The sequence below is a fragment of the Lissotriton helveticus genome, chromosome 9 (genome assembly GCF_964261635.1).
Source record: "Lissotriton helveticus chromosome 9, aLisHel1.1, whole genome shotgun sequence".
Classification (NCBI taxonomy): domain Eukaryota; kingdom Metazoa; phylum Chordata; class Amphibia; order Caudata; family Salamandridae; genus Lissotriton; species Lissotriton helveticus.
Genome location: NC_136070.1, coordinates 150,427,380 through 150,454,649, shown reverse-complemented (window position 1 = coordinate 150,454,649; position 27,270 = coordinate 150,427,380). Strand labels below are relative to the sequence as shown.

Below are 27,270 nucleotides of genomic sequence, written 5' to 3'. Positions count from 1 at the left end.
CAGGACGTGTGATAGTGTCCCAATAGGCCTCCAGTTTATACTCCTATTTAAAATCTAAAAACAGGCATGTAAGGGAACCACTAGAAACAGAGGACAAAGACTTTACGTTAACCATGTCCCTATATAAGGTTTTGAGATTTTTTTTTGGTGGGCAAGAATTCCCATCTGGGTCTTCCCACAAGTGGATGAGGCCCATGTCTAATAACAATGCCTTAATCTTTCCTAGCCAGGGGATTGTGTTAGCCTTGTCAGCATCTCTAATAAACTTAGCAGCTTTTGCATAGGGAGCTAACTCTGGGTTAGTCCAAAGTCTTCGCCAGTAGGCAAGTGGTCTAAAACCCGCAGCCGCCTCAAAAGGGATACATCTTAGGTCTAATAGTAGGGACCTAAGAGGGGAAGATTGAGGAAGGCCGGTCAATGCCCTCAAAAACGTGTTCTGGGCTAAGACTAATGGTGCTAAGTTTTCGAACCCCCATAGTTCTGCCCCGTATATTATTGAAGCTCTAACCTTCCCTTGGTATATGGACAGGTTTGATTTGAGACAACCGGAATTCTTTTAACAGGGCCCCTGCTAATTGATTATGCCTTAAGACTAGTAGATCTAATTGTGCCTTCCAATTCAGACGTGTGCCCAAAGTAACACCCAGATATGCAAAGGAGTCAGTTTATTCCTGGGGCACATTATTCATTTCCACTCTAACTTTAACTACTTTACGTTTACGCAAGACCATGAACTTCGTCTTGCCGACGTTAAGTACTAAATCATGGTCATTGCAGAACAAGGTGAATCGATCAAGGGCACGTTGCAGACCAGATTGAGTCTTGGACAGAATTAAAGTGTCTTCTGCGAACATTAAGAGCGGAAACCTAGATCCCGCAAGAGTAGGAAAATCAGTGTAGTATGAGATAACATTGTTTATGAACAATGAGAAAAGGGTAGGGGCCAGGACACACCCCTGCCTTACTCCCTTGCTCACAGGAAAGCGGTCTGTTAACTCACCCTGCTGACCCCAACGTACTTGGGCATATGTTGATTCATGGAGTTTTACAATAAAGGATAGGATCTCAGCAGGCATCCCTGCCTCCCTAAGGTATCCCACATCTTGGGTCGGGGGACTAAGTCAAATGCAGGTTTGAGGTCTACATATGCTGCATAGTGTCCCACCTGCCAAGACCACTGTATTCCAGTATATCAACATGAATCTAAAAACGTGGTTGATGGTGCGAACATGGGAACGAAAGCCTGCTTGATAAGTGGTTAGTATTTCATTCTCATCTATCCACCTGTTTACCTGCTTAGCACTAATCTCGCCACAACTTTTTGAAGAGTGTCAAAAAAAAAAAACCGGCTTATGGGCCTGTAGTTGGAGGGACAAGCGCGATCTCCCTTTTTATATATGGGGATTATTACAGCCCCGGGCCAGGAGTCCGGAATAGGGGCCCCTCTGGCCAAGCCATTAGAAAGGATTTGGATGTATTTTACCCAGTTCTCCCGGTATGATTTATATATGTCCGCCGGAATACAATCCCGACCAGGTGTCTCTACACAAGGCAGGTGCCCAGTACCTTCTTCGGGTGATGAAAATTGGGCCTGATAATAAGCGACCCAAACTTCAGGGGGAACATTATTAACTGGATCCGGACCAGCACTGCTATTACCCCATTTTATTATGTGCCAGAACCAACACCAGTTTTTCCCATTGATTGCATCTAGGAGGTCCCTCCATCTATTTTCATCTAAGGCTTTCTTTGCCCTGTGTTGGGTGGCGTTATAGTCTGCCCTGAGTTTCCTTATCTCCTGCGTGGAGCCCACCCTTATGGCTTGGGACAATTGTCTAAAGCTACCCTACATTCCCCATCGTACCATTTCGCAGCCTTGTGGGTGGGAAGGACAAAAGACCTTTTTGTATTTTTTGTAAAATAGCTTTTCAGCTTAGTAAACAGGGACTCGTGGGCCTCTATAAGAGTTGTAAGGCTAACCTCACTGGAATTAAAATCGGATAGGGCTACAAGGGACTCATCAAGAGTAGACCTTATCAGTGGCATGGTACCCTCATCCTCCGATACCCGTGCCCATTTTAATCTTCGGCAGTCAAGGGACATAGCAACATCTGCCATAGCAATCTCCGAGCCCGACCTCAGCAGTGGGCGACCCTTTACCTCCAGTGTCCATGACAATGGGTCGTGGTCGCTCTCTGGTCTATTTAAAACCTCCATATCCTTTAGTCTTGACCACAATTCTAAATTAATAAAAATGTAGTCAATCCTGCTACTTCTTCTCCCATTATTAAAAGTGGGATTACCTTTACCGTCAGATTTAGTTCTCCTATTGAGTGCCCCAAGCCCACCCTCCAGTGTCAAACTTTTTAATTGGAGAACTGCCTCCGTCCATTTATTAATTGGGGGGAGCGTTAGAAATGGAACACCCCAGCTCACATCCTCTTCGCTAGTAAGACTAGCATCCTCTAAGCCAAGCGGCTCAGACGTACAGTTAAAATCCCCTGCAATTACCCAGTTACCTGAGCCTTCCATTTACCTAATAAGGTGCTCTAGACTAGTGATGGTTGGTGAGGCTTTCCCACCGGCCATACTTCTAGCGTAGACGTTGTTCAATATAAAACCGGAGTAATAGTCAAAATTTATTTTAAGAGCCTGGGTATCTGGGTTATCAATCCCAAGTTCTACCTGGAGACCCACCCGCTGTCTTACCCAAACCAATAAACCTCCCGAGGGACGTCCCTTGGGGTTTGTAATAGCCGGTTTACCAAAGGCCAGATATTCTTGTCGAAAGATTGTACTCAAGGACCAGGTCTCCTGCAGGGCAATGATATCATAGAACCAAGTAGACCAGTCAAAAAAAGAGGTCTTTGGTAATAAACCAGCAACATTCCACGATAACACACTTAATATACTTGTGGCGATACCTTCCACCCGATCTAAGTGTCAGGGCCTCCAAATGCTCAGACCCCCTAGTTGTAGCCAGCTGAGAGCTTGGAACTAACCCAGCAGAGGGGGCAGATTGATTAGTTTGTGCCTCAGTTACAGATGAAGCTACAGGGGGCAGTCAATCGCATGAGTCTAAGCCTGACAAGGGGGCAAATCTATTAACAAGGTTTAGATTCAAGGGGCCACCTGTAGAACGTTGTGGTGCGGAACTACTCCGCCCACTTGCAGAGAGAGATGATTGTTCCTGTAGAAGAAACCTAAAGGCAGAAGTGAGATTTTTCCCAGAGGGACGCCAATGGTTTCTACTCCCTCGATAACCCAGTAGAAATCTAACAACGTGAGCATTATTGAAGTTGGCAACTACACAATCACCCCACCCCTCCTTTATGGAGTGTCCAACCGAAGGTGCACGTCTAGCCATAATCATATGGTTGCAGATATCCCATCCCGGTACCCCCTCCACCTTAAATTGAACACTAAGCCAGTGCATTGTTTTGGCCATTAGCTGCTCGGTGGATTCCGTCTGCCCTTGTAAGAGTGGTACATTCTTTAGGACCACCACCAGAGGGGCAGCAGCCGGTGGGAGGTGTAGGACCATAGAACCATTGTTACAGCCCGAGGGATTATGAATGGCTAGGGGGTCACGGTTCTTATGCCCAGGGGCGGAATTGGGCTGGTTTCCAATCCCACAGTTAGAATAATGCTGGGTGTGATTACTCAGAGACCTGCCCCGGAGTCTACTGCCATCCCCCCTTAGGGGAACTCTGAATCAGCTGAGGGAATTCACTTGACATGTTCCCTAACTCACCCTCCTGATCCCCCAATGGCACTAGGACATCCTTAGGAGCATTGCCCACCACACCGTTCCTACAAAGGGGCACAGGCGGAGGATTAGGTGAGGGATGTATAACTGGAGGGGATCTAAAGTTTACAGGGTCACAGAGGACATTTGTTACAGTATCAAGTGGCCGATTAATTTTCCCCAAAGTGTTCTCAATGGAACAGAAATTAGATGCAACATGCAGCTCAAAGTTAGTTAGTCTTTCCTCTATCAAAGACAGTCTGTCGAGGATCGGAGATAAGGAGGACGAAAGAAGAGCCCCAACTGTAGCCAACAAAGCCTCATGAGTATTGGTCAAGGGGCCACTCAATAAATCTGGAGTAGAGGTTGCAGGTAGGAGAACTGGGAGCAATGGGGATGCTGTCCTGCCATTCCTGTTAGTGCTTTGCACTTTGGAGTTTTTCTGCCTTTGAGGGCCCCCTCCCCCTCTTTGTCGCCGGCTCCAGTGTTGCGACCGTGGTCACCATAGGTAGTTTAGGGGCAGACCTTGTGGCAATACGTGAATGTATGCCACCGGACACGCCCTCTTTGACCACCTCCACAGGTACGGGGCTAACTAGCTCCTCCAGTAATGGTGAATCTTCTGGGCGCATCTGTGAGGACTGACTAGTGCCTCTTGTTGGGTCAAGGGAATCAATGATTGTGACTAGGGGGCGTTCTGGAGAGCGTGCAGATACCAAGCCACCCAGCGACGAACGTTTAGTTTGTAGGGGATCAAGGGAGGGTCGTCGCTCGGTAACAGCAATTTCATGAGCCGAGACGGAGCTGGCTCTGATTAAAAATTGGTCCAGGGTCCCAACGACACTTTCCCCAGTCAATGCCGATCTACATTAACCCTCGCGAGTGTTCATTTTAGCGGGGGGGACAGAAAGCACGCACAGGTCAGAGTTGCCAAAAGGTTAATGACCAAGGTGTAGCGGAGGATAGGCAACAGTAGACAACAACTGACCTGGGCAGCCACAAAGGTTAGAGAGGGGGGCCAGCCCGATCTCCAACAGGCTTAAACGTGCCCGGGCTTGGCCCGGCGCGCACCCGCAGAGCGGGAGCGCCAAGCTGCTAAGTAGGCAGGCAGGCAAATGTGTGTCAGGTGCAGCACTCCAGCGAGGCTCCTGGGACCTGGAGTCCTGTTGAACAAAGTGTCCCTGTCCGTGCAGCAGCGAAGCGGCTCCCGCGGGGCGGGAGCAGCGAGCTGCTTAGTAGGCAGGCAGGCAAATGCGTGTCAGGTGCGGCACCTTGGAGTTTAGGCACCTTCAGTTACCCAAGAAGTGCAAGTAAATCCTACAAGAAGCGTGAAAGTCCTCGCAGAGTATCCGTGCATGATATAATCTGTACCTGGTGTACCTACAAAAAGCTGAATTACCTTACACTTCTGCTCAATAATATCTAGCTGCTTGCATTTAAAAAACAGCATAGATCAATATTCAAGACCCTTGTTAGAGCTAGCTTGTATGGTGGGCTTTAAAATGTTTATTCCTCCTAGGGCACCATTGGCCTCATGACCATCTTCCAAAGAGTAAACAATCAGATTGCAGACTTCAGCAGACAGAGACAGCAAATCCATGAGTGGGAACTTCGACCCCAGATTCCTCAAATGATTTTTCCATTTTTATGTGAATCACAGTTGGATTGCCTATAGTCTTCCAAAACTCACACTGAGGCAGTGCCTGAAAGGGCACTGCACACATTGGATTTTAAGACACAAATGCACTATATTAATAGAACAAAATTCATCTGCAGCCCAAAGCAACTGTGGCTTTTGCAAAACCCAACATAGGAAAAACTATTTGTAAGGCAAGACTGGCACAATGGACACTTAAATACAAAAGTGTTATTCCAAGACAAAGCACAGAATGCATTCTTTGCCAAGACACATTCCAGAAGGGAGCTACGATGGCCTACGAATAGCAGATATTATGAGGTTGATAAATGGTCAACACCACACGCCTTTCCTCAAGATGTTGATATCCATAAGTTAAGAGGCTTTGGTTGGCCAAACTGTATTAAAAACCATATTGCTTATGCTTGCTAGCCACTGCTTTACAGTTTATGCGGAGCATGTGAACTACACAGCGCTAGTTAGAAATGGGAAATGTTACTGTTCGTAGTTTGTAGTGCTGTAGCATCACATGCCCTGCCTTCTTCCCCTTATGTGAGCAAAGATCCCAGCTGTTCTTTAGCTACATTATTTTTCTTTATTCACAACACACTGTATACAATTTACTAGCCTGCTCCACTCAACTGTTTAGCGGGGGAACAATATATTCGCGAGAGGAACAATATAAGATGGAGTCTTTGTCCTAGTGCAATGTGGGCTTCAGGAAAGAGTTAAGAGATATGTTGAGGCCAAAGACGTCTTCGAAGATAAACTTGAAAATAGCACTAAATGGCAGGAATGTGCAGAGCATGTGAATTTATGAATCCACTGCACAACAGGCTACAAACAAATAGTTAAATGTTATGTAACTTTTTCAATTAAAGATATGCTTACAATCTTCGAAGAATAAGTATTGCATTTTAAATTCCCGGCATAGAAAAGAGCACCTTTAGGATACTTGTAAGTATTGTTTGTGGGTTTTTTTGGGGGCAAGGGTGTGGTGGAATATTCGTGGATTTTTGTCACATTTGGTCTTTTGATCGATATTTATCATAAGATGCAAGTGTTCATCTAGCATTGTTGTGGTTGCATGCTGTAAATTACTTTCTCAGAATAGACAAACATTGACAATTTTTAGTTGCAAACAAACTTTCCTTTTTCCTTTTCAGTACAATTATCAAAATTCCTGGAATTATTCTCAATACTATACGTCACCCTCCACCTGATTTGATGAGCTACTGTGGACATCAATGCTTGATTTCAGCAAAACCGGAGAGAAGCTGCATATATTTTTTTAATGTTGGGGGATGGGTACAAAGAGAAACACAGTGATACATTAAGTAAATGTGTCCCTTTTTTGATGAAAAAGTGAATTTTCACAAAAATTCCATCTAATATATGAACTTGTCAAAATAAGTTTATCAGCTTTTATATACCATGGCAATTTGGACATAGTGAAATAGAAATGTGTATATAGAACTACAGATTCCCCTTTCTGCCTATATTGAGGAATGATTTGGATTTGGCATAGTGCACTATATACAGCCTTTTTGAAACCTTATGTTGTTCAGTCATATAAACTATGAATTGTGGGGAGAAATTCTCTTCTGCACAGGTTCACATGATTGCCATATTGTACAGACATTACATTTAAAATAAATGTAATTTGGAAACTTTGCTCTTGGTTTAGGAGACTTCTTGTTAACAGGTGCAAATTATTTTACTTCTTCCAGCCCCTTATGACAAATGTTCTCACTAGTCAGGAGCATAATGTGTTTTCCGCTCTTGAGGCTACAAGAGTTTTTCAGTAATCCTTACTTATGTTTCTTCACATTTGACAGGAATGTGTCACATTGTTGTATATATTAAACAGAAGTATAGTAAGCACACTTGTGGGAATAAAACATTATTCCACCCATCTAAGAGATTAAAACAGTAATATTTATTATTGCACATGCAATGTGTTTAGGCCTAAAGTAGAAATCCCATTTTTAAGAAGGCAATATTAACAGATGTTTCTTGTATTTGGGATGTTTGCATACCTTTCGAGCAAGCATATTGTATTTTGATCATGCTGATCACATTTTGGTTTAATAATAAAGGATTTGTCCAGAGACCTGTTTATCTTGTTTCATGTTACCCTTCTCTTTGATGCAACTTATTATCTTCGTTGAAAGTGACAGCTAACACATGCTTATTCATTTTTATTCAACCCTGATCTGGAATGGCCACATTTTGCTGCAACTTTCAAAGTAGGCATTTATAGTTCTCTTAATATCCAGTTTTGACTGACCGTGCATGCAAAGTTACTGAGTTTGCAGGGTTAGTGATTGAATAATATACAAAGGTTCTACTGCTACCAACACTTCTGTTCCTCAGCAATCAAAACTGTCCACCTCTGGAACCCTAGGTTGGCTCAATTTACTCTTTTGTGCCTTGTTCAATTTGATATTGGTGATTTTCAAGACAACTTTGTTATACATGGATGAGCACTCAAGACCGGCTTTCCCAGTTTGTGATGCCATGCAGTAAAATACAGTAACAAAGCAGCTACTCTCTCCAAAATTATATATTTTGTAATTTTACCTATGTAACAAAATACCTCATTATATTGTATTTTTTTATTTCTAGATATTGTTCTTGAAGTGATTCCGTGGTCAGAAACAAAATAAATAGTTGGAAACCTATCTATTTGAATCAATTACTTTGAATAGTTTTGTGTTTTTATCGGACTTCTGCAAGGTTTTGTACTGAACCAACTCGAGTCACTCATATTTTTGATCTTCCTGGCAAAGACCTTGTATATTGACCCTATCCTTCATATGAATGCTACAGACAGAAATTTGGAAAACACCACTCGCCAACATACAGTGCTAGAAGCTTTTATCTTTAAAACTTTTAAATTAACATGGAGTACATTAAATCTTTAATGAAAAACATACCTGCTGGAAAAATGGTAATGGAGAGAGTCTAGATTTGTTCAGGTATATTTCGTTCTGTTACAAAGCCAGGTTTTATGTCAGAATGTATATCATTCCTCAAAAGCAAATCGGATTGAATACTGATTACCACCAGAGTACATCAGACACTTTTCCAGTAGTCCCTAGAGGCCATGTAAACACAAATGTGCTTTATACATATTTTGCAATATAATCAATGCTGTCTATGGCATCTCTTTCTTAAGAAAAGTATAATGTGCAAGATTGTATATTCTATCGAAATTGCATTCCGGTTCACTTAAGTGAAGCAAGAACAGTACCTCAATACAGTGGCAGGCCCTACTGTACTATAATATGTCAGACCATATTATACCATATAATACAATGACAGGCCACACCATACTTTAAAATGACAAACCATATCATACTGTACAATAACAGGCCTTTCCAAAACACACAGTACAATATCCCTAGCGGCAGGGATGTTGTGCATCGGGGGTTGCTCTGGGACGGCGGTGGTCTGCTGTGGGCTGTGTTTTGGGGGGATTGTGCAGTTTGTTTTTTGGCTAGGAGAGTGAGTGGAGTTTTTTACGGGGAGTGTTGTTGGAGGACAGTTTCTTTGGCCCTTGCCAGAGGGGGTCCAGGGTGTGGATTGGGCCTGCCTGTCTCCATGGGAGATTCTAAATGGAGGAGCAGCTTCCAACTCCCAGGCCAGCAAACCTTGTCTGAGGTCAGTGGGCCCTTATATAGTCTACTATTGGTTGTTAAATGTGTGCAGATTGGTGGTTGTATCTAGTGTTTCTATTGAATTAGGGTTAGAGTTTTCATTTGTTTTTTATTTGAGGTTTCTGATTGTTTTCTGGGTGTGTGAATCAATCGATGGAGGGTTGGGACCAGGGCTAGGGTTAGTTTTTTTCAAAATAAACAGTGGTTCTGTCGGGTATGAACCTAATTGCTTTAAATTATATATACATTTTCCAAATCTTACAACCTGTGCCTCATCATATATACATTAATTGGGATCATTTACAAAAGATAAATCAATGCAAATCCAAACCAGAAAAACAGAGAAGGGTCAAAAAGGGTTTTAATCACCAAGTTTGCTCATTATTCATGAGTAGTTTTTCGTCAAGACCCTATATAAATGCATATAAAATAAAGCTGTCATCACATCTCATTTTACAATAAACGGCGCAACAATTAAAGTGAGTGAATTGTGACAAGTTGTGCTCAGGTGATAAAAAAGTGAATTATATACAAGTGAAAGGGAAAGAAAGCAATTATTAAGCCAGTTTTTAATAGTCAGTAATCATGCGGTCCAGTATGCATATAATTCAACTTTTTGTATCCTGGATTCTGTCGAGTTTTCGGCTATATATTATTATACATTATAGCCGAAAACTGTGATAAACGTAGTCCACGAGTGGGCGAATCTTCTGAACTGCCTGATCAGATCGTTTAAAATAATGAAGTAGTTACTTGGCTAAGGATGAGGAATGCATTAGCAGTCACCAAGAAGGATTCGATCGACTATTAACAAGCGCCAGACACCCCATAAGTAACTTTTTGAAAATGAATCACGCCAAGTAAAAAGAGCCTGATTCCATCAGAATATTCGGACAGGATTAACCGCCTGATTTGAGGACAATTCGACAGACACCTCTAATAATAACCGACATAGGATTTCTAGGCGCCACAACCCCCCCCCCCCTCCCTTCACCAGTCCTGAGGAAGACCCGCTTTAGACCCACAAACTAGGCATCGAGAGGGTCGAAACGTCGACGACAATAGATTATAAGACCAGTGGACAGAATCCAGGATACAAAAAGTTGAATTATATGCATACTGGACCGCATGATTAAAAAAGGAAAAAAAAAAAACAGTATCCCTCAGAACCTGGGCGATATATTTTCAAAATAAACAGTGGTTCTGTCGGGTATGAACCTAATTGCTTTAAATTATATATACATTTTCCAAATCTTACAACCTGTGCTTCGTCATATATACATTAATTGGGATTATTTACAAAAGATAAATCAATGCAAATCCAAACCAGAAAAACAGAGAAGGGTCAAAAAGGGTTTTAATCACCAAGTTTGCTCATTATTCATGAGTAGTTTTTAGTCAAGACCCTATATAAATGCATATAAAATAAAGCGGTCATCACATATCTCATTTTACAATAAACGGCGCAACAATTAAAGTGAGTGAATTATGACAAGTTGTGCTCAGGTGATAAAGTGAATTATATACAAGTGAAAGGGAAAGAAAGCAATTATTAAGCCAGTTTTTCAAAGTCAGTAATCATGCGGTCCAGTATGCATATAATTCAACTTTTTGTATCCTGGATTCTGTCCACTGGTCTTATAATCTATTGTCGTCGACGTTTCGACCCTCTCGATGCCTAGTTTGTGGGTCTAAAGCGGGTCTTCCTCAGGACTGGTGAAGGGAGGGGGGGGGGGGGGTTGTGGCGCCTAGAAATCCTATGTCGGTTATTATTAGAGGTGTCTGTTGAATTGTCCTCAAATCAGGCGGTTAATCCTGTCCGAATATTCTGATGGAATCAGGCTCTTTTTACTTGGCGTGATTCATTTTCAAAAAGTTACTTATGGGGTGTCTGGCGCTTGTTAATAGTCGATCGAATCCTTCTTGGTGACTGCTAATGCATTCCTCATCCTTAGCCAAGTAACTACTTCATTATTTTAAACGATCTGATCAGGCAGTTCAGAAGATTCGCCCACTCGTGGACTACGTTTATCACAGTTTTCGGCTATAATGTATAATAATATATAGCCGAAAACTCGACAGAATCCAGGATACAAAAAGTTGAATTATATGCATACTGGACCGCATGATTACTGACTATTAAAAACTGGCTTAATAATTGCTTTCTTTCCCTTTCACTTGTATATAATTCACTTTTTTATCACCTGAGCACAACTTGTCATAATTCGCTCACTTTAATTGTTGCGCCGTTTATTGTAAAATGAGATATGTGATGACCGCTTTATTTTATATGCATTTATATAGGGTCTTGACTAAAAACTACTCATGAATAATGAGCAAACTTGGTGATTAAAACCCTTTTTGACCCTTCTCTGTTTTTCTGGTTTGGATTTGCATTGATTTATCTTTTGTAAATAATCCCAATTAATGTATATATGACGAAGCACAGGTTGTAAGATTTGGAAAATGTATATATAATTTAAAGCAATTAGGTTCATACCCGACAGAACCACTGTTTATTTTGAAAATATATCGCCCAGGTTCTGAGGGATACTGGTTTTTTTTTTCCTTTTCTTTTTTTTTTTTTTTTTTTTTTTTTGTCCTCATTTGCCTGATCCTCCTCTTATTCAGCCTCCAACTGCCAAGCACTTGTTAGCTCAGAGTGCGAGCCTCCCACTGCACCTGAAAATGCTGTTGATTACCCTCGGCAGGAGATGGCCTGAAGAGAGGGCGGGGTGTGACTCCAACCTTGGTGTTACGCCAGTTGAACTAGCCTTGGAGCCAAATGGAGGGGGCCTAGTTCTTGGAGTTACTAAGGCATAATATTCATTGGACCGGGGAAGGAAAAAAAAAAAAAACCCCGGTTATCGCTTCCACTGAACCAAATAGTTCCAAAACGCCCGGTTATGTGAGCCACCTGATCTCAACATGTCAGTTTTAGAGGTTGAATACAAAGATGTTAACCAGTTTGCGTGTGTTGGTGGTGTTTTTTCAATCCAAACCTTGCATATCTCTCCTTGCAAGTAATATTGCATAAAACAGAAATGTCCTTGCATGGCCCTTTATACTGTTGTCCCATCCAAAAATAATCAGGGAGAGTGTTAGAGAAATCGAGATATTAAGTATCAAATCCAGGGTCGCTTTTACCTCATTCCAGAACTGCAATAGATTAGGGCAGTCTAAACATGTGAGTATCTGAAGCTGCGATGTAATTGCATTTATTGCATTTTTTCCCTGGAACGAATTTAGACAGTTTTAGAGGGGTAAAATAGGCTTGATGGATCGTAAAGAAGTGGTTACGCCTAAGCCATGCTGGTTTAACACACTTGTATAGCAGGGTGCAGGATTTCTGCCAAATTTCGATACTCTGGGCTCCAAGTTCTATGCCCCATAGCTGTTCCGGGAGGATAAAATCTCCATCTATCTCTTCTAACAGACTCCAGTACCACTGCGAGACTTCTTTACCCCCTCCTGGTCTTCCTACCAATTTCTCTTCAGTGGTGCTGCACTTCCCAAATGTTACCCCTGACCTGTTCATTGCTTTAAACCAACTGTTTAGTTGTAAAAATTTAAACCTCGAAAACTGAGCCCAGTTGGTCCCGTAAGTCCTCCCAAGGCCTCAATGATTCGCCTGCCAACAGGTCTCCCCATGTTACTATTCCTCCTTCTCTCAGCGGAATTGTCAGCCTGTCTTCCAGACAAAGTGGCAAACCCGGAGTTTCCCAAATGGGTGCAAAGTTAGAATAATATGGCAATCCTAGTTTCCTCCTTATATGTAACCAGGTCTTCGCTTGGGACATAAGAATTTTTAATTTAACTTTTTTAAAGTATTTCTGGTCGCCGTATTTGAACATATAGCCATAAGTTGGTAAACCTGCTCCGGTCAACATCGCGTTAAACATGAGACCTATGGATGTATTAGTTGGGACTTTTAAGAGCATTCTTGAGTGAGACAGTTGGAATGCCCACGCATAATACTGCAAATCAGGCAGAGACAATCCCCCCTTTTCCCTCCTCCTTCTCAGTTTCTTCCATGCCACTCTTGCCAATTTGTACCACCATACAAAAGAATTAAGCTCTCTTTGGCATTTCTCCAAGGCCGCGTTATCAAAAGCGAGAGGGATAGTGCTAAAAATAAAAGTGAATTTAGGAAGAATGGACATCTTCATCAGACTAATCCTGCCAAGGGCAGTCAGTGGGAGACTAGACCAAGATTTTAAGAGTTTTTTGCTTTCATTAGAGACTCTCGCGAGATTAACTTGGGCGATTTTGTCGATGTCATGGACTATCCGAATACCCAGATATCTCATCGAGTTGGTTACGGTTAACTGTGTCAGGAATGTTCCAAGCCATGATGTCTGTTTTACTTGGGTTGATCTCATAGCCCGAGATACGGCCAAACTCTATGGCTCTCCTTATTACCTCTGGGAATGTTGTCTCTGGATCTGAAGTAAAGATTATAATATCGTCTGCATAAAGAGCTACCCGCTTTTCCCACTCTCCAAACCTAAAAGATGGAATGAGTACATCTCGTCTTAAGACTTCTGCAAACGGTTCAATGTACAAATTGAAGAGGAGGGGGGAAAGTGGGCAACCCTGCCTAGTGCCTCTCGAAATCCCCAATGCCTCAGACAGTGTACCATTTATTAGGAGCCGGGCTGATGGTGAGTTGTACATAAGTTTGATAGTACGACAGAATCTCTCCCCGAAGTTGAATTTCTTCAACACATCATTGAGGTAGGTCCAATTTACCCTATCAAAGGCTTTAGCCGCGTCTAAGGTGAGTGTTGCCAGCGGGAGGGAGAAGGCTGAGGCGATGTCTATTGCCCCCACGAGGTGGTACGTTAGATCAGAAAGCTGGCGGCCTTTCATAAATCCCTTCTGGTCCTGGTGAATTATTTCCCCCACTACTGAGCCCACTCTAGACGCTAAGATGGAAGTGAAGATCTTATAATCACTGTTCAATAGAGATATTGGGCGATATGACCCACATAACGTTGGGTCTTTGCCAGATTTGGGAACCAATACTATGGTAGCCTCACTCCATGACCGAGGAGGCTCAAAACCCTCCCTCAAGATGTTGTTGAAGAGGGCCGTTAAAGTAGGGGCAATTTCGTCAACCAAACGCGATATAATTCCCCGGGAAGTCCATCCGGACCTGCAGCTTTACCATGTTTGAGTGACAGAATGACCCTCCTTACTTCTATTTCGGAGATATCCATCTCAATCCCATCACGTTGTATGGGTGACAGGGTTGGTAAAGGAATCTGGTTTAACCATATATCTCTTAACAGTTGGTTATCAGGGATATCTTCCCTGTATATTTCCTCAAAGAATTCCTTAAAGGCGATGCTAATTTCTTGATTTGATGTTCTAAGATCATTTTCGCCTACGACCTTTATCCCTCTTGTATGACTTTTGGCCTGATCTGCTTTAACCCTCCATGCCAAAATCTTGCCCGCTGTTTCCCCGAATTCAAAGTTTGAAATGTTGCTAGCCTCCCACCTTAGTCACTCTCTCTTGTAGTATATTGTCCAACCGATTCCTCAGATCAGAGAGATTATTTTGATCTTGTATTGACCCAGGTGATGCCACCAGTCTCTGCTCGATTTTCTCTAATTCCATTTCGAGAGTTAGAATTTTCGATAGATAGACTTTCCTCAGATACGAAGCTCTATTTGTGATACAACCTCTCAGGTAGGCTTTTAAAGTTTCCCAGACTGTAACAAGAGAGGCTGAACATAAGTTTGTTTCAAGGAGGGATACTGGGTTACCCCGTACGGATTTTGTTTACTTCAGGGCTAGGGTTAGACCTTCTATTGGAAGTAGGGACTGGGGCTTCCTGTGGAATTGGTTGTTGGGACTAGGGCTAGGCCTTCTATTGGAAGTAGCAATTAGGGCTTCTTGTGTGATTGGTTGCTGGAGTAGGTGTGGGACTAAAACTAGGGTTAGGCTTCTCATTGGAAGTAGGGACTAGGGTTTCCTGTGTCATCGGGTGCTGGGACTAGGGTTGGGACTACAGCTAGGGCTAGGGCCTCTATTGGATGTAGATATTAGGGTTTTTGTACTTGATTTAGGGCTAAGATTGGCTGCACGGTCTTGGTCTCCTATTGGTTCTAGCGTTTCTCCAGTATTAGGGGTGTCTTTCATAGATTCACATGCTTGAATATTCCCCGTCGTCGAAGTGGGAGTCCCACGGTAAATAAAATAGCAATAATGCTAAATATATATATGTATAAACATAATACAAGAAAAAAAAGGAAATACAACTGAAATCCTCTAAAAACGATTCCTACTTAGGAATGCAAGGTAAAGAGAAAAAACCATTTGTAACACAGTGTCATTATGTTAGTCCAAACTGCAGCCAATCAGGCGCAAGCACCCTCTAGAACATTCTCCTCAGAAGCTCAAGCCCTCAGATTTTCTACCGCACGTCGTGTGAAGGGAGTCTCCCTGAGCTCTGCTCAGTTTTCTTCTCTATTCCTCTAGTTCCAGAAAATTCTTCAACAATGTCAAGTAAGAAGTCTTTATTTAGACCCTGCTTTTCTTGTGGGAAGCTGCGCCTTTTTGAAAAGGACCCCCACCAGAAGTGTATTTATTGTTTGTACCCGGATCATGAGGCTGGCAGCTGCAAGTTTTGTAGAACCTTTTCTACCAAAACTCTGAAGGACAGAGGGGGCCGTCTTCTGCTTTGGCTGCAGCGTCTTAAGGACAAGGAATCTGTGCTGTCCGACGCAGAAAGTTTACATTCTGGTTTCTCTTCAGCAGCCTCTAAGCGTGGTAGTGTTCAGGAGGTTCCTTCTCCTTTCCTCAAGAGACCTAAATTAGCCTTGTCTGTGGCTCCTGTGGTGTCTTCTGCCACTCCAACCACCTCTACGCCCACGAGACCTGGCTCTCGGGCGTCTTCGGCTGCCTCTCGAGGTGATTTCACACCTCTCAAAGTCCTGCCGTCGACGGGAGTGTCAACGAGCGCTCCGACGACGAGAACTGCTTTGCCTGCATTTTCGACGAAGCCGACTACCACTTCAGCTTTCTCATCGTCGACGACGGTTTCGTCTACAGCCTCGACGTCGACGAGGGTTTCGTTGCCGTCTAAACCTGTCCCATCTCGTCGACGAAGAAGAGAGAATCATCGTCGACGAAAGGCCCGAAGACATCGACATCGTCGTCGTCGACTAAGGTCTCGTCGACGAAGACAGGCCCGTTGACGGAGACTCCATCTACGGAGTCAGTACCAGCAGCGACGACGACCCCGTCGACGACTATATCTTCAGTGGATCGCCCGTCGACGACCATTCCGTCGACGAAGGTTTCTTCAAAATTACCGTTGACACCATAATCCGCCTCGTCGGCGATAACGGCGACGGCTCCGTCGGCGGCGGCACCGATTTCATTTGCATCTTTGCCGTTAGTGCCATTGAAGACCGCAAGATCTTCACATCCTCGCACTACAGTACCCTGCCAACAGATCTCTGATCCAGAGCCTCAACCACCTTCTCCGATGTTTGCAACTACATCGGAGCATGATACAGATTCGGAGCATGACAATGACACCTTTGGGGCAGCACGTAGCCCTTCTGATTTGATAATTAAATGTCAAGACACAGACTCTAATGATGACAATGACCCAGTCTATCAACAAGAGGAGCAGTTCACTCAAGCTCCCGTGGCCACCATTCCTTTGTCCTTAATTTCTAATCTCCAACATATGCTGAACGATTATAATCGCCGTTTTCCTGCAACACCGCAGACTACACCTGCGCAATCTCCCGCTCCTGTAGCACTACCTCCACCTGCATTGCCGCCTATCGTACCACCTGCACCTTCACAGGTTCATAGATCTATAAGCATCCATACCACTATATACCCGCAGGATGCGGATGATGAGTAGGCGAACGCAGACCGTGAGGACGGTGAAGTCCCAGACAACACGGATGAGGAGGCAGGTGACCAGGATATGGCTGAATGGGATGATTATCGGGCGCAGACGCCCTCTCCTCAACCTGGTACCTCGAGTGAGTCTCCACCAGTGGATATCGCCAGTTTCCATGTTTTAATGGATAAAGCGGCTCCGCGTTTCAAGCTCCCACGATCACAACGCGAGGAGGATTGTTTTCTTCATGACTTTAAGGACAAACCTTTTAAGCAGGTACACACAATCCCTATTATTGATTTTGTTTGGAAAGAGGGCATTAAATTGATGAATGCTCCAAACTCCTTACCTGCACAGATTCCGCGCCTTGAGAAGAAGTACAAGGCCCCAACTGGTTCTCCAGCTTGCCTAGTTTCTCATCCCAAGCCGGACTCTGTCGTGACTCAGGCCGCACAGCGTAGAGCACGGAATCCGGCGTCCCAAATCACAGCCCCTCCGGACAGAGAGGGTCGACGCTTGGATGCAATTGGCCTCAAGTTCTCAACCATGGCCTCCACGTCTGTCCGAGCAGCCAATGCCTTAGCCATTTTGGGACGTTTTGACCGGCAGATGTGGTCCGACATTGCAGATTACATAGCACTCATAGCTGATGCTTCCAAAGCTGACGCACTACAGATTCTCCGCGATGGTCAAAGGGCATCGGAAGAAATCATCGATTGTGCAGTCGATATGGCTAACACAGGTTTCCGCCTCCTGGCAAGTGCAGCGGCACTCCGACGGCAAGGCTGGCTGAAGTCCACGTCCTTCCGGCAGGAAGTCCAAGCCAGAATACTGGATATGCCATATGATGGTGAATCATTATTCGGATCCCATATCGATGATGCCCTTGAGTCCATCAAGGACACCGATACAGCGAAGTCCTTGGGCACGCTACAATTTCGTAAGCAGTCCTTTCGAGGTGCGCGCGGACGCGGCACTTCTTCCAACTTTCGAGGTGGGCAGCAATACCGTTCCTACAATCAGAGCGGCCAACGTTACACGCCCAATCAACAGTCTCGACAACAACCCTCCAAAACATACAGAGGAAAGTCTTCCTATCGTGGCGCAAATCAGAAACGTCAATGACTCTTGCCACTCTCAAACTGGTGGAGGACGAATCTCTCTGTTTTATTCCCAGTGGTCCTCGATCACCTCGGACCGCTGGGTTTTGGACAGTGTCATACCCTGGAGTTCAGAGATTCCTCCTTGCACCCCACCTCGCGGCCCACCTCCTCCACATCTCGAGGAGCTTTACCATCAGGTCCGTCTTCTTGTGTTAAAAGGGGCAGTCGAAGTGGTCCCGAAACATCTAAGAGGGGAGGGTTTTTACTCTCGATTTTTCCTCATACTCAAGAAGAACGGAGATTGGCGACCTATTCTGGATTTGAGGGCTCTCAACCAGTTCCTTAAGTCTCAATCATTCTGTATGCTGACGCTACTGGAAGTCCTGCGTCTTCTATCCAGCGAGGATTTTATGACCACCATAGATCTTCAAGACGCGTACTTTCACGTTCCAATCATCGAACAACATCGCCAGTACCTGCGTTTCAAAGTGGGACCAATACATTTTCAGTTCAAAGTTCTACCCTTCGGACTGCGTTCAGCTCCTCGTGTATTCACGAAGGTACTGGCCCCAGTGGTGGCTCACCTGCGTCTACAAGGAATTCAGATCTTTCCCTATTTAGACGATTGCCTTCTCAAGTCTCAATGCCTCCATCAGCTGGGTCGGGGGACACACCTTTGCCAGCAGGTGTTTCAATCTCTGGGGTTGACCATCAACGTCGAAAAGTCACAGTTTGCACCTCTGCAGACCAGATCCTTCCTGGGGGCGATCCTAGACACGCAGCTCTCAAAAGCGTTCATCTCAAACGAGCGGCGTCTGAAGATACTTCGTCTGGTCTCACTCATTCGACGAAAACAGTCCGTTTCTGTTCGGACGTTAAAGTCATTCTTGGGAATGGCTTCGTCTTGTATCGCGCTGATCCCAAATTGCAGGTTGCGCACCCGTCCTATTCGGGAAGAACTGGACTTACAGTGGCGTCAGGTCTCCGGGTCCTTCAACGACCTAGTTGCCGTCACAGCCCACATGAAAAGGAGCCTGTTTTGGTGGGCGCAGCCTGCGAATCTGGAAATGGGTGTGTCCTTCCTCGATCATGCTCCAGACCTTACGCTGACGACGGACGCCTCATTGGAGGGGTGGGGCGCTCATCTCCAGGGCCTCTCCATCAAGGGCAAGTGGTCGCCGACGCAGCTCACGTGGCATATCAACAGGCTAGAATTGATTGCGATCTTTCTAGCGCTCAAGTCCTTCCTCCCAGTTGTTCACGGGGAGTCAGTGCTAATCGAAACGGACAACACCACCAGTATGCACTACGTGAACAAACAAGGAGGGACCAGGTCTCCACTTCTGTCCCGCTTGGCCCAGTCAATCTGGGATTGGGCTCTACGCCATCACATCACCTTGACAGCTGTCCACCTTCCGGGCGTGTCAAACCTACTGGCGGACTCGTTGAGCAGGTCCACTGCCTCAACACACGAATGGGAACTGCACCAACCGACTCTGGATCATGTGTTCCGCCAATGGGGTCACCCAGATCTGGATCTCTTTGCAACGCCGGAGAATCGGAAATGCCAGTCTTATGCAAGTTGGCATCCCCACCCAGGGTCCTGCGGGAATGCCCTTTTGATCAACTGGTGCGATGTATTCGCTTACGCTTTTCCGCCGCTCCCATTAATACAGCGGGTACTGTGGAAGATGCGGAGGCAGCCCTGCCACATCCTGTTGATCGCACCTCGTTGGCCCAGACAGGCATGGTTTACGGAACTGCTTCTAATGTCCCCGTGCGAGCCCATTCCTCTACGTCCTCGTCCAGACCTACTAACTGTGGACAAGGGTCTAGTGTGTCATCCAGATCCCTCGACGCTTCAATTGTGGGCATGGAACCTGAGCACCTTGAGTTCGCGGACTTGAACATATCCCAGGAGTGCAGAGACATTCTAGCTCATGCCAGAGCTCCGTCTACCATCAAGACTTACAAACTCAAATGGAAGCGTTTCTGTCATTGGTGCGCTTCAGCCAATATCCATCCCATCCATTCCACTCCTGAGCAGCTCCTTCCATTCTTTTTAAGCCTCGCTCAGTCAGGACTCTCTCATTCTACTCTGAGAGTTTGCTTAGCTGCAATATCTCGTTTCCGGCATGATGGCTCTTCATCCCTCTGTTCATTACGAGATATACGTCAATTTTTCAAAGGGCTCTTCCGCAAGTTTCCACCTGTGCATCGCCCTCCGCCAGCTTGGCACCTCAATGTGGTATTATCTCAATTTATGAAGTCACCATTTAAGCCTATCCATAATGCCGATATCAAATTCATCACCTGGAAGGTTGCACTTCTTCTGGCCTTGACCTCATCTTGTCGCGTGAGCGACCTTCACGCTTTCACTGTTATGTTATGTTAAATGATTCTTGTTAAGCGCACTAACACCCGGAGGTTTCTTGGCGCTGGCTGAAGGGACATGTAAATGAGCGGAGAAAAGTTTATTCAGAAAGGGTGAACAAAAAAGTCTTGAGAAGTTTCCTGAACTGAAAAAGGGAATTGCTGGATTTGATAATCAGAGGAAGGGAGTTCCAAAACTTGGGGGCAAGAAAAGCAAAACGACGGCCTCCAAATTTATGAAGTTTAAATTTGGGGGTGACAACCAAGTGATGGGAAGCTGAACGAAGAGAGCGAGCAGGTTGATACAGGGTAATCCGGGATTTCAGAAAAGCAGGACAAGGGCAGTGAAGGGATTTGAATACCAAGCAGCCCATCTTAAAGGCCGCTCTCTCCTTCACTGGCAGCCAATGAAGCCTGCGGAGCAGAGGCCTCGCCGATTGCCACTTAGGGATCTTGAATATGAGGCGGGCTACCTGGTTTTGTACAACCTGGAGACGGTGTGAAAGGAATCGCGGGAGTGCATGATAAAGGGAATTAGAAAAATCCAGGCGCGATATGACATGGGACATGACGACCTGACACAGGGCCGCATGTGGAAGTAGGTGCCTGATCTTCCGGATTTTTCGGAGTTGGAACATGCACGAAGAAATCGTGGCACCCACTTGGGCCTTGAGTGACAGTTCGGCGTCGATCGTCACCCCCAGACTCCTGACGGTCTTGAGTGGTGTCGGGGGGGGGGAGCCCAAGTCGGGAGGCCAAAACTGCGGACCCCAAAAAGCGACACTGGAACCAGGAAGAAGTAGCTCAGTCTTTCCAGGATTGAGTTTCAATTGATTCTGATTCATCCATTGATGGATATGGATCATAGCGGCGTGAAAGTTGTTAGTCGCTTGAGGAGAATCAAGTGGAAAGACGAGCTGCAGATCGTCAGCATAATTGAAGACGCTGACGTCCCAATTGTGAAGGGAAAAAATTAAAAGGCGCAGGTAAAGATTAAATAATAACGGGGAGAGTGAAGAGCCCTGGGGAACACCACAAGTGATAGGGGATTTAGTTGCGGTGAAGGGGCCAAGGCGCACGGCTTGTGATCTTCCCGTCAGGAATGACTCCACCCACTTGAGGGCCATGCCCCGGATGCCGGCTTGTTCAACACTGTGGAGAAGGATGTCGTGATCCACCGTGTCGAACGCGGCAGACAGGTCCAAGAGAACCAGAGCCTGTGGTCTCTTGGCATCTGCGTTCTCTCTCAGGGTATCCATGACTGCCAAGATGACTGCTTCCGTGGAGTGGGCCGGCCTAAAGCCGGCCTGGTTGGACTCAAGGAAGCCCGAGCTCTCGATGAAATTAGAGAGGCACCAGGTGACATGGGCTTCAAGGAGTTTTGACAGGTAAGGCAGCAACGATATTGGGCGATAGTTGGAAGGTTCAGCTGCATCAGCCCCTGGCTTCTTCAGGAGAGGCAAGAGAATGGCCTCCTTGAAGGTTCCAGGGACTGTGCCAGAGATGAGGGAAGCATTCAGAAAGGGAAGTATACACTCCGGTAGTTTAAGACAAACCTCCCGCAGTACCGCGGGAGGGCAATGGTCCTCCGGCGAGCCCGATTTTACACGATTGGCTAGCTTCGCCAGGGAGGGAGGATCCAGAATGGGAAATGAAGTGAAAGAAGATAGATTGCCCGGAAGAGTGTCCGAAGATGGTGACGGCTGAGGGGTAAGGGTGATAGAGTTTTTTATTTTAATGATTTTTTCAATGAAAAAGAGGTTGAGAGCATCACAGGTCTCTTTGGACGGAGTTTGAGCTGGGAGAGTCCTGTCGTCCGTGGTCAGTTCGTTCATGATCCTGAACACCTCACGGGATTTGTTGGTGGCAGTGAAGATTCTATCAGAGATATGCTCCGATTTGGCTGATAAGATAGCCAATTTATATTCCCTCCGAGCGGTAACAAATTTCTGTCTGGATGACAAGGAGTAATCCCGCCTCCAGATACGTTCCAATTGACGTACCTCAAGTTTTATTTGCTTGAGGTTGTCAGAGAACCACCGGTTAGCATTAGGGTGCCTGGTACAAGGGAACTTAACTACTGGGGCAAATTGGTCACTAGCCCCTTTCAACCAGCTGCAGATGTTAGTGTCGATCCTATTGACATCCTCATAAGGGAGGGTGTTCGGACAGGTAGAAGCCAGGGTGGTTATGAAACCCTTGGAGTCATAATTCTTCCAATTGCGTGCAGAACCACCTGCCCTTAGTGGGGCCTTGATTCGCCCACTAAGTGTGATGGTCGAGTCGACTATGAAATGGTCTGACCATACGCAAGGAAGTGTAGAAGGGGTTGAAAGGGTTATATTCGAAGTCCAGACCTGGTCTAGTATGTGGCCTTTTGCATGCGTCGGTGAGGTGACTTGCTGACTCAAGTTCAGACTAGTCAGAATCTCAGATAATGCTGAGTCATGCGCCCCAGCATTGGTATCATCAAACCAATAATTAAAATCCCCAAATAGGGCGAAACTGGGTAGTGAAGGCAAGAGGGCAGTCAGATGTTCGCAGAGTTTCTCCGCAAAGTCTGGCATGGGACGGGGCGGACGATATAAAAGGGCAAAAGAAAAGGCCCCCACTTCCGTCCCCAACTTAATAACCAAATTCTCTACTTGTGGAAGTGCCAGGGAACATAAAGAGATGAGGTGAAAACGTTTCGAGATAATGGCAGCCACCCCCCCACCGGGGTGATCGGCAATACGGTCAGCATGGAGGATAAAATAATCTGGGGGAAGGGCTGCCAAGATGTCAGGGAGAGAATTCTCTGTGAGCCAGGACTCAGTACGCAAAAGGAGGTCAGGGCTTTCTTGTAGCAGCAAGGTGAAAATATCTGCCTGGTGTCAAACCGCCTTATCTACAGTTCAAACCTACCGGAGTGGCACTTCGTACCAACCCCTCTTTCCTACCTAAAGTACCTACGGATTTTCATTTGAATGAGCCTGTGTTCCTTAAGACTTTCTTTCCGGACCCAAAATCTCCGGCGGAGCAGCGCCTATATTCTTTGGACATCAAGCGATGTCTTAAATTTTACATTGCAAGAACTGCCCCTTTCCGCAAGTCCAAACAACTATTCATTGCATACCGACGACTGCGCAGGGGACATCCAGTTTCCAAGCCCACTGTTGCCCGGTGGCTTTCCTCAGCCATTGCCTTCTGCCACCAACAAGCGGGCAGACCATTGCAGTCTTCAGTGAGGGCTCATTCTACGAGGGCGATGTCGTCATCCACCGCCTTGTTTGCTGGTGTGCCACTTCATCAGATTTGCCGTGCAGCGACATGGTCCAGCAGGCACACCTTCACCAAACATTACTGTTTGGATGCCATCAATGAAGCGGATACCGCAGTGGGACAGGCAGTGCTTCGCCATCATTTTCAGTAAGGTGAGCCTCTGTTCCCTCCTCCTTATTGTTTCCTGTGATTGCTTTGATGTTATATGACTGTATTATTATTATTATAGTACTGACTAGATTTCTTCTTCATATGCTTAGCAATCTCAGTTCCAGGAGGTTACTGCTTTCTATTCTATTCAAGCATGTGAATCTATGAAAGACACCCCTAATACTGGAGAAGAACAATTGTTACTTAACTGTAAACAGGTGGTTCTCCAGTATTGGTGTGTTCGAGGCATGTGGGCTGCTGAATTCATATCTATAACATAGATCGCCGCCTAGTGTTGGGTCCGGATGATTGCACATTGTTGTCCTGGAAGAGTCTTCGAAGTATCACGAGATAGGTGGCTCCTCCCCTGGACTACAGTGCGCATGGGCATTGACTCCATCCCCAGATTGTTTTTTTCCGCCATTGGGTTCGGATGTATATTCGTTCTCTCCAGTTCGGAATCGATATAAACTTTTCTTAAGGCCTGAAGGCCTTTTTCCTATACCGTCGGTATTGTTTTGCGCTCGGTGCCCAGCTCTGCTCCGGCTCAGTTCCAGAGTCGGACATCCCGATGAGTCGCGTGGCTCTTCGGTTCTCGAGGCCCAGTCAAGGCAGCAAGACTTTCGACGACACATCATGGAACGGAGCCCGTTCAAGAAATGTCCTGTGTGTGGATCGAAGTATCCCCACATCGACGTCCACCCGGTGTGCAACAAGTGCCTGTCGCCGGACCACGATGAAGCCAACTGTATGGCTTGTTCCCGGTTTCGTTCGAAGAAGACGATTCGACTTCGGCGCGCCTGGAGGCCCAGCAGTCGGCCCCGGCACCGGTGGACATCTTCGAGAGAGAAGAAGTAGACGAACAAGAAGTTCATTTGCAGATTTCGCCTCCAGCGGAGGAGATCGACTACGACGCGGACGTCGAAGCGCTCGATGCAGAAGAAGTCATCGACGAGGTAGGAGACGATAATGAGGCCTATGGGGCCATGGAAGATGGCTCGGGCGAAGAGCTATGCCCCGTTCGAACAATCACTAAGGCTCAGGTCGCGGGATCGCCACACGGCCTTACCCAAGACCTTCCACCCAGATCCACGGCCTCGCCTACGGGCCCGGCTACGGACACTTCTGCGGAGCCGCCGTTAGTCAAAACGAAACCGAAAGTGAAACCTTCGGTGTCGACGAAAACGAAAGTGATGGAGACGCCGTCGAAACAGACAACATCTGTCCCTCTGGCCGCCTCCTCGTCTTCCGATACGTCGGGGCAGCCAAAGAAAATTGCCGACCTGGTGCAGTCGAACAAAGGCGTCGAGCTAAAGTTGGTCAAGGGCGTCGATCTAAAATCGAGCAAGGGTGTCGAGCCGAAGACTGGGGCCCCAAACCCGGGAGTCAAGGCCGCCGACCCGAAGTCGTCGGCTCCAAAGGCCGTTGACGTGGAAGGAGGACACGGCGCACCTAAGAGGGCTGATCCTGTACCTCGGCCGGAAAACACCAAAACATCGGCGCTCGAGTCTTCACACGCTGGTGGACCGAGGACGTCTGTCGGGTCGACGAAACCGTCCGCTTCCTTTACGAAGCAGGTGTCGGACTCACTGCAACGCATCAGGAACAAGGCTTCCGCGGTCCATCCAAAGGATGCCACAACCCTGAAGCAGGCTGCCAAAACGCCAAAGTCTTCGACGCCGCTCCTGTTTACGTTGCCGCCGAAGGTGGCACCGAAGGCCTTCGCAACAAGGTCGGTCGCCAAAGCGCCCGTGCAAGTGTCTGCAGGGTCGAAGCCTTCTCAGCAGCTTGGAAGCTTGAAGCATCGACAACCCTTGATGGAGGAGCAGTCGGAACACTTTATCGACGCCGACACTGGTAAACTTACCCTCTACAAGAGAAAGATCACGGCGACACAGCCTTTGGAGTCCTACACAATTCCTTTGAAGCGCAAGAAGCCTTCTACAGATTCCCCGGTTCTGGTTGAGCCACTTGCTCCACGGACTCCAAGAGTTGCTACACCCTCACCCACTTATTCAGATGTGGAGGCTGGGGAAGGTGATGACGAGGAGTATAACTTTCCTGCGAACACTGATCCTGAGGATCACCAGGACTCTTGGGCAGATGCAGGGGACCCAGGGGATCCGCAAACTGCCCCGGACACTCGGGTGTACAATATCAAATACTCTCCTACTGAGGATTCTGCGGCATTTAATGCTCTAATTGAGAGGGCGGCTAAAAACCACGACGTGGAGCTACACGCTGACCCTATAGACGTGGACTTCCTTTTTTACACCTTTTCCATGGCTGAAAAAACTGTCAAAACTCTCCCAATGTTGAAAGGGGTTCTGAAACATGCTGCAGACATTTTTAAAGAACCCACACGTGCCAGGGTGATCAACCCTAGAATTGAAAAGAAATATAAGCCGGCACCTGGCGACCCTACCTACATCAAGGGCCAGTTGCCATTGGACTCTCGTCGTTTCTAATGCCCGGAAGAGGGCGAATTCGCAAATCACTGGTGATGCTCCTCCCCCTGACAAAGAATCTAAAGTGCTGGAGGCATCAGGGAAGAGGGTGGTGGCTCAAGCAGCCAATATCTGGCGTATATCAAACACTCAGGAACTCTTAGCCAGATATGACAGGGCGCACTATGACACACTACTAGAGACCCTGTTACAACATCTACCAGATCAGTATAAAGAGGCGGCGGAAATGCTCATTCAGGAAGGGAAGCTCATCTCCAACGCTTCTATTAAATGTGCACTGGACGTGGCGGACGCCGCGGCCAGGGCCATTAACACCAGTGTGATGTTGGGACATCAGGCATGGCTCAGAATCTCCGGTTTCAAGCCGGATATACAAACCACCATCCTCAATCAGCCGGTAAACCCTGATCGGTTATTAGGTCCTGAGGTGGATACCACACTGGGAAAAATAAAGAAGGATACTGAGACTGCAAAGTCCATGGGAGCTCTCCAGTCCCAACAGTTTAGGGGCAGTACTTTTCGTCGCTCAGGCAATAGAGGTGTTTCCAGAGGCCAGATGTCCCAGCAAACGCAATACAATAAAGGGGGGCGCAGTCCTCTTACACCAAGCAGAGTAGAGGTGGCTATCGGGGCAACAGTTCCAAGGGCAGAGGCCGTGGGAATAACCACTCCCGTTCCTCTGCCACCAACAAACAGTGACGCCCTGCCGCTGCCCCCCGACCATACCACACCTGTCGGGGGGAGACTCCAGCAGTTCCTGCCAGTCTGGAAATCCATCACCACAGACAGGTGGGTCAGAAAACGTATCCAGTTCGGTTATTGTCTGGAGTTAACATCCACTCCACCCAACATGCCACCAAAACACCGTCCTATGTCCACAGAGCATTTGCACTTATTGCAGCAGGAGGTACTTGTCATGCTGCAAAAAGGGGCAATCGAGCTTGTGCCGGTGGAGGAAGAATGCACAGGAGCGTATTCCCTGTACTTCTTAATCCC

At 46.4% G+C, this 27,270-nt stretch overlaps 1 protein-coding gene across 1 annotated transcript in view; it reads left to right on the top strand.

Annotated features, from left to right (window-relative positions):
* PRPF39 (pre-mRNA processing factor 39) overlaps positions 1–7,495 on the top strand; it is a 464,264-nt gene extending 456,769 nt beyond the window's left edge. Inside the window, exon 15 of the mRNA XM_078659680.1 lies at positions 6,551–7,495. Coding sequence (XP_078515806.1) covers positions 6,551–6,607 — 57 coding nt within the window. The 3' untranslated portion in view covers positions 6,608–7,495. The remainder of the gene's footprint in view (positions 1–6,550) is intronic.
* Positions 7,496–27,270: the final 19,775 nt, after the last annotated feature.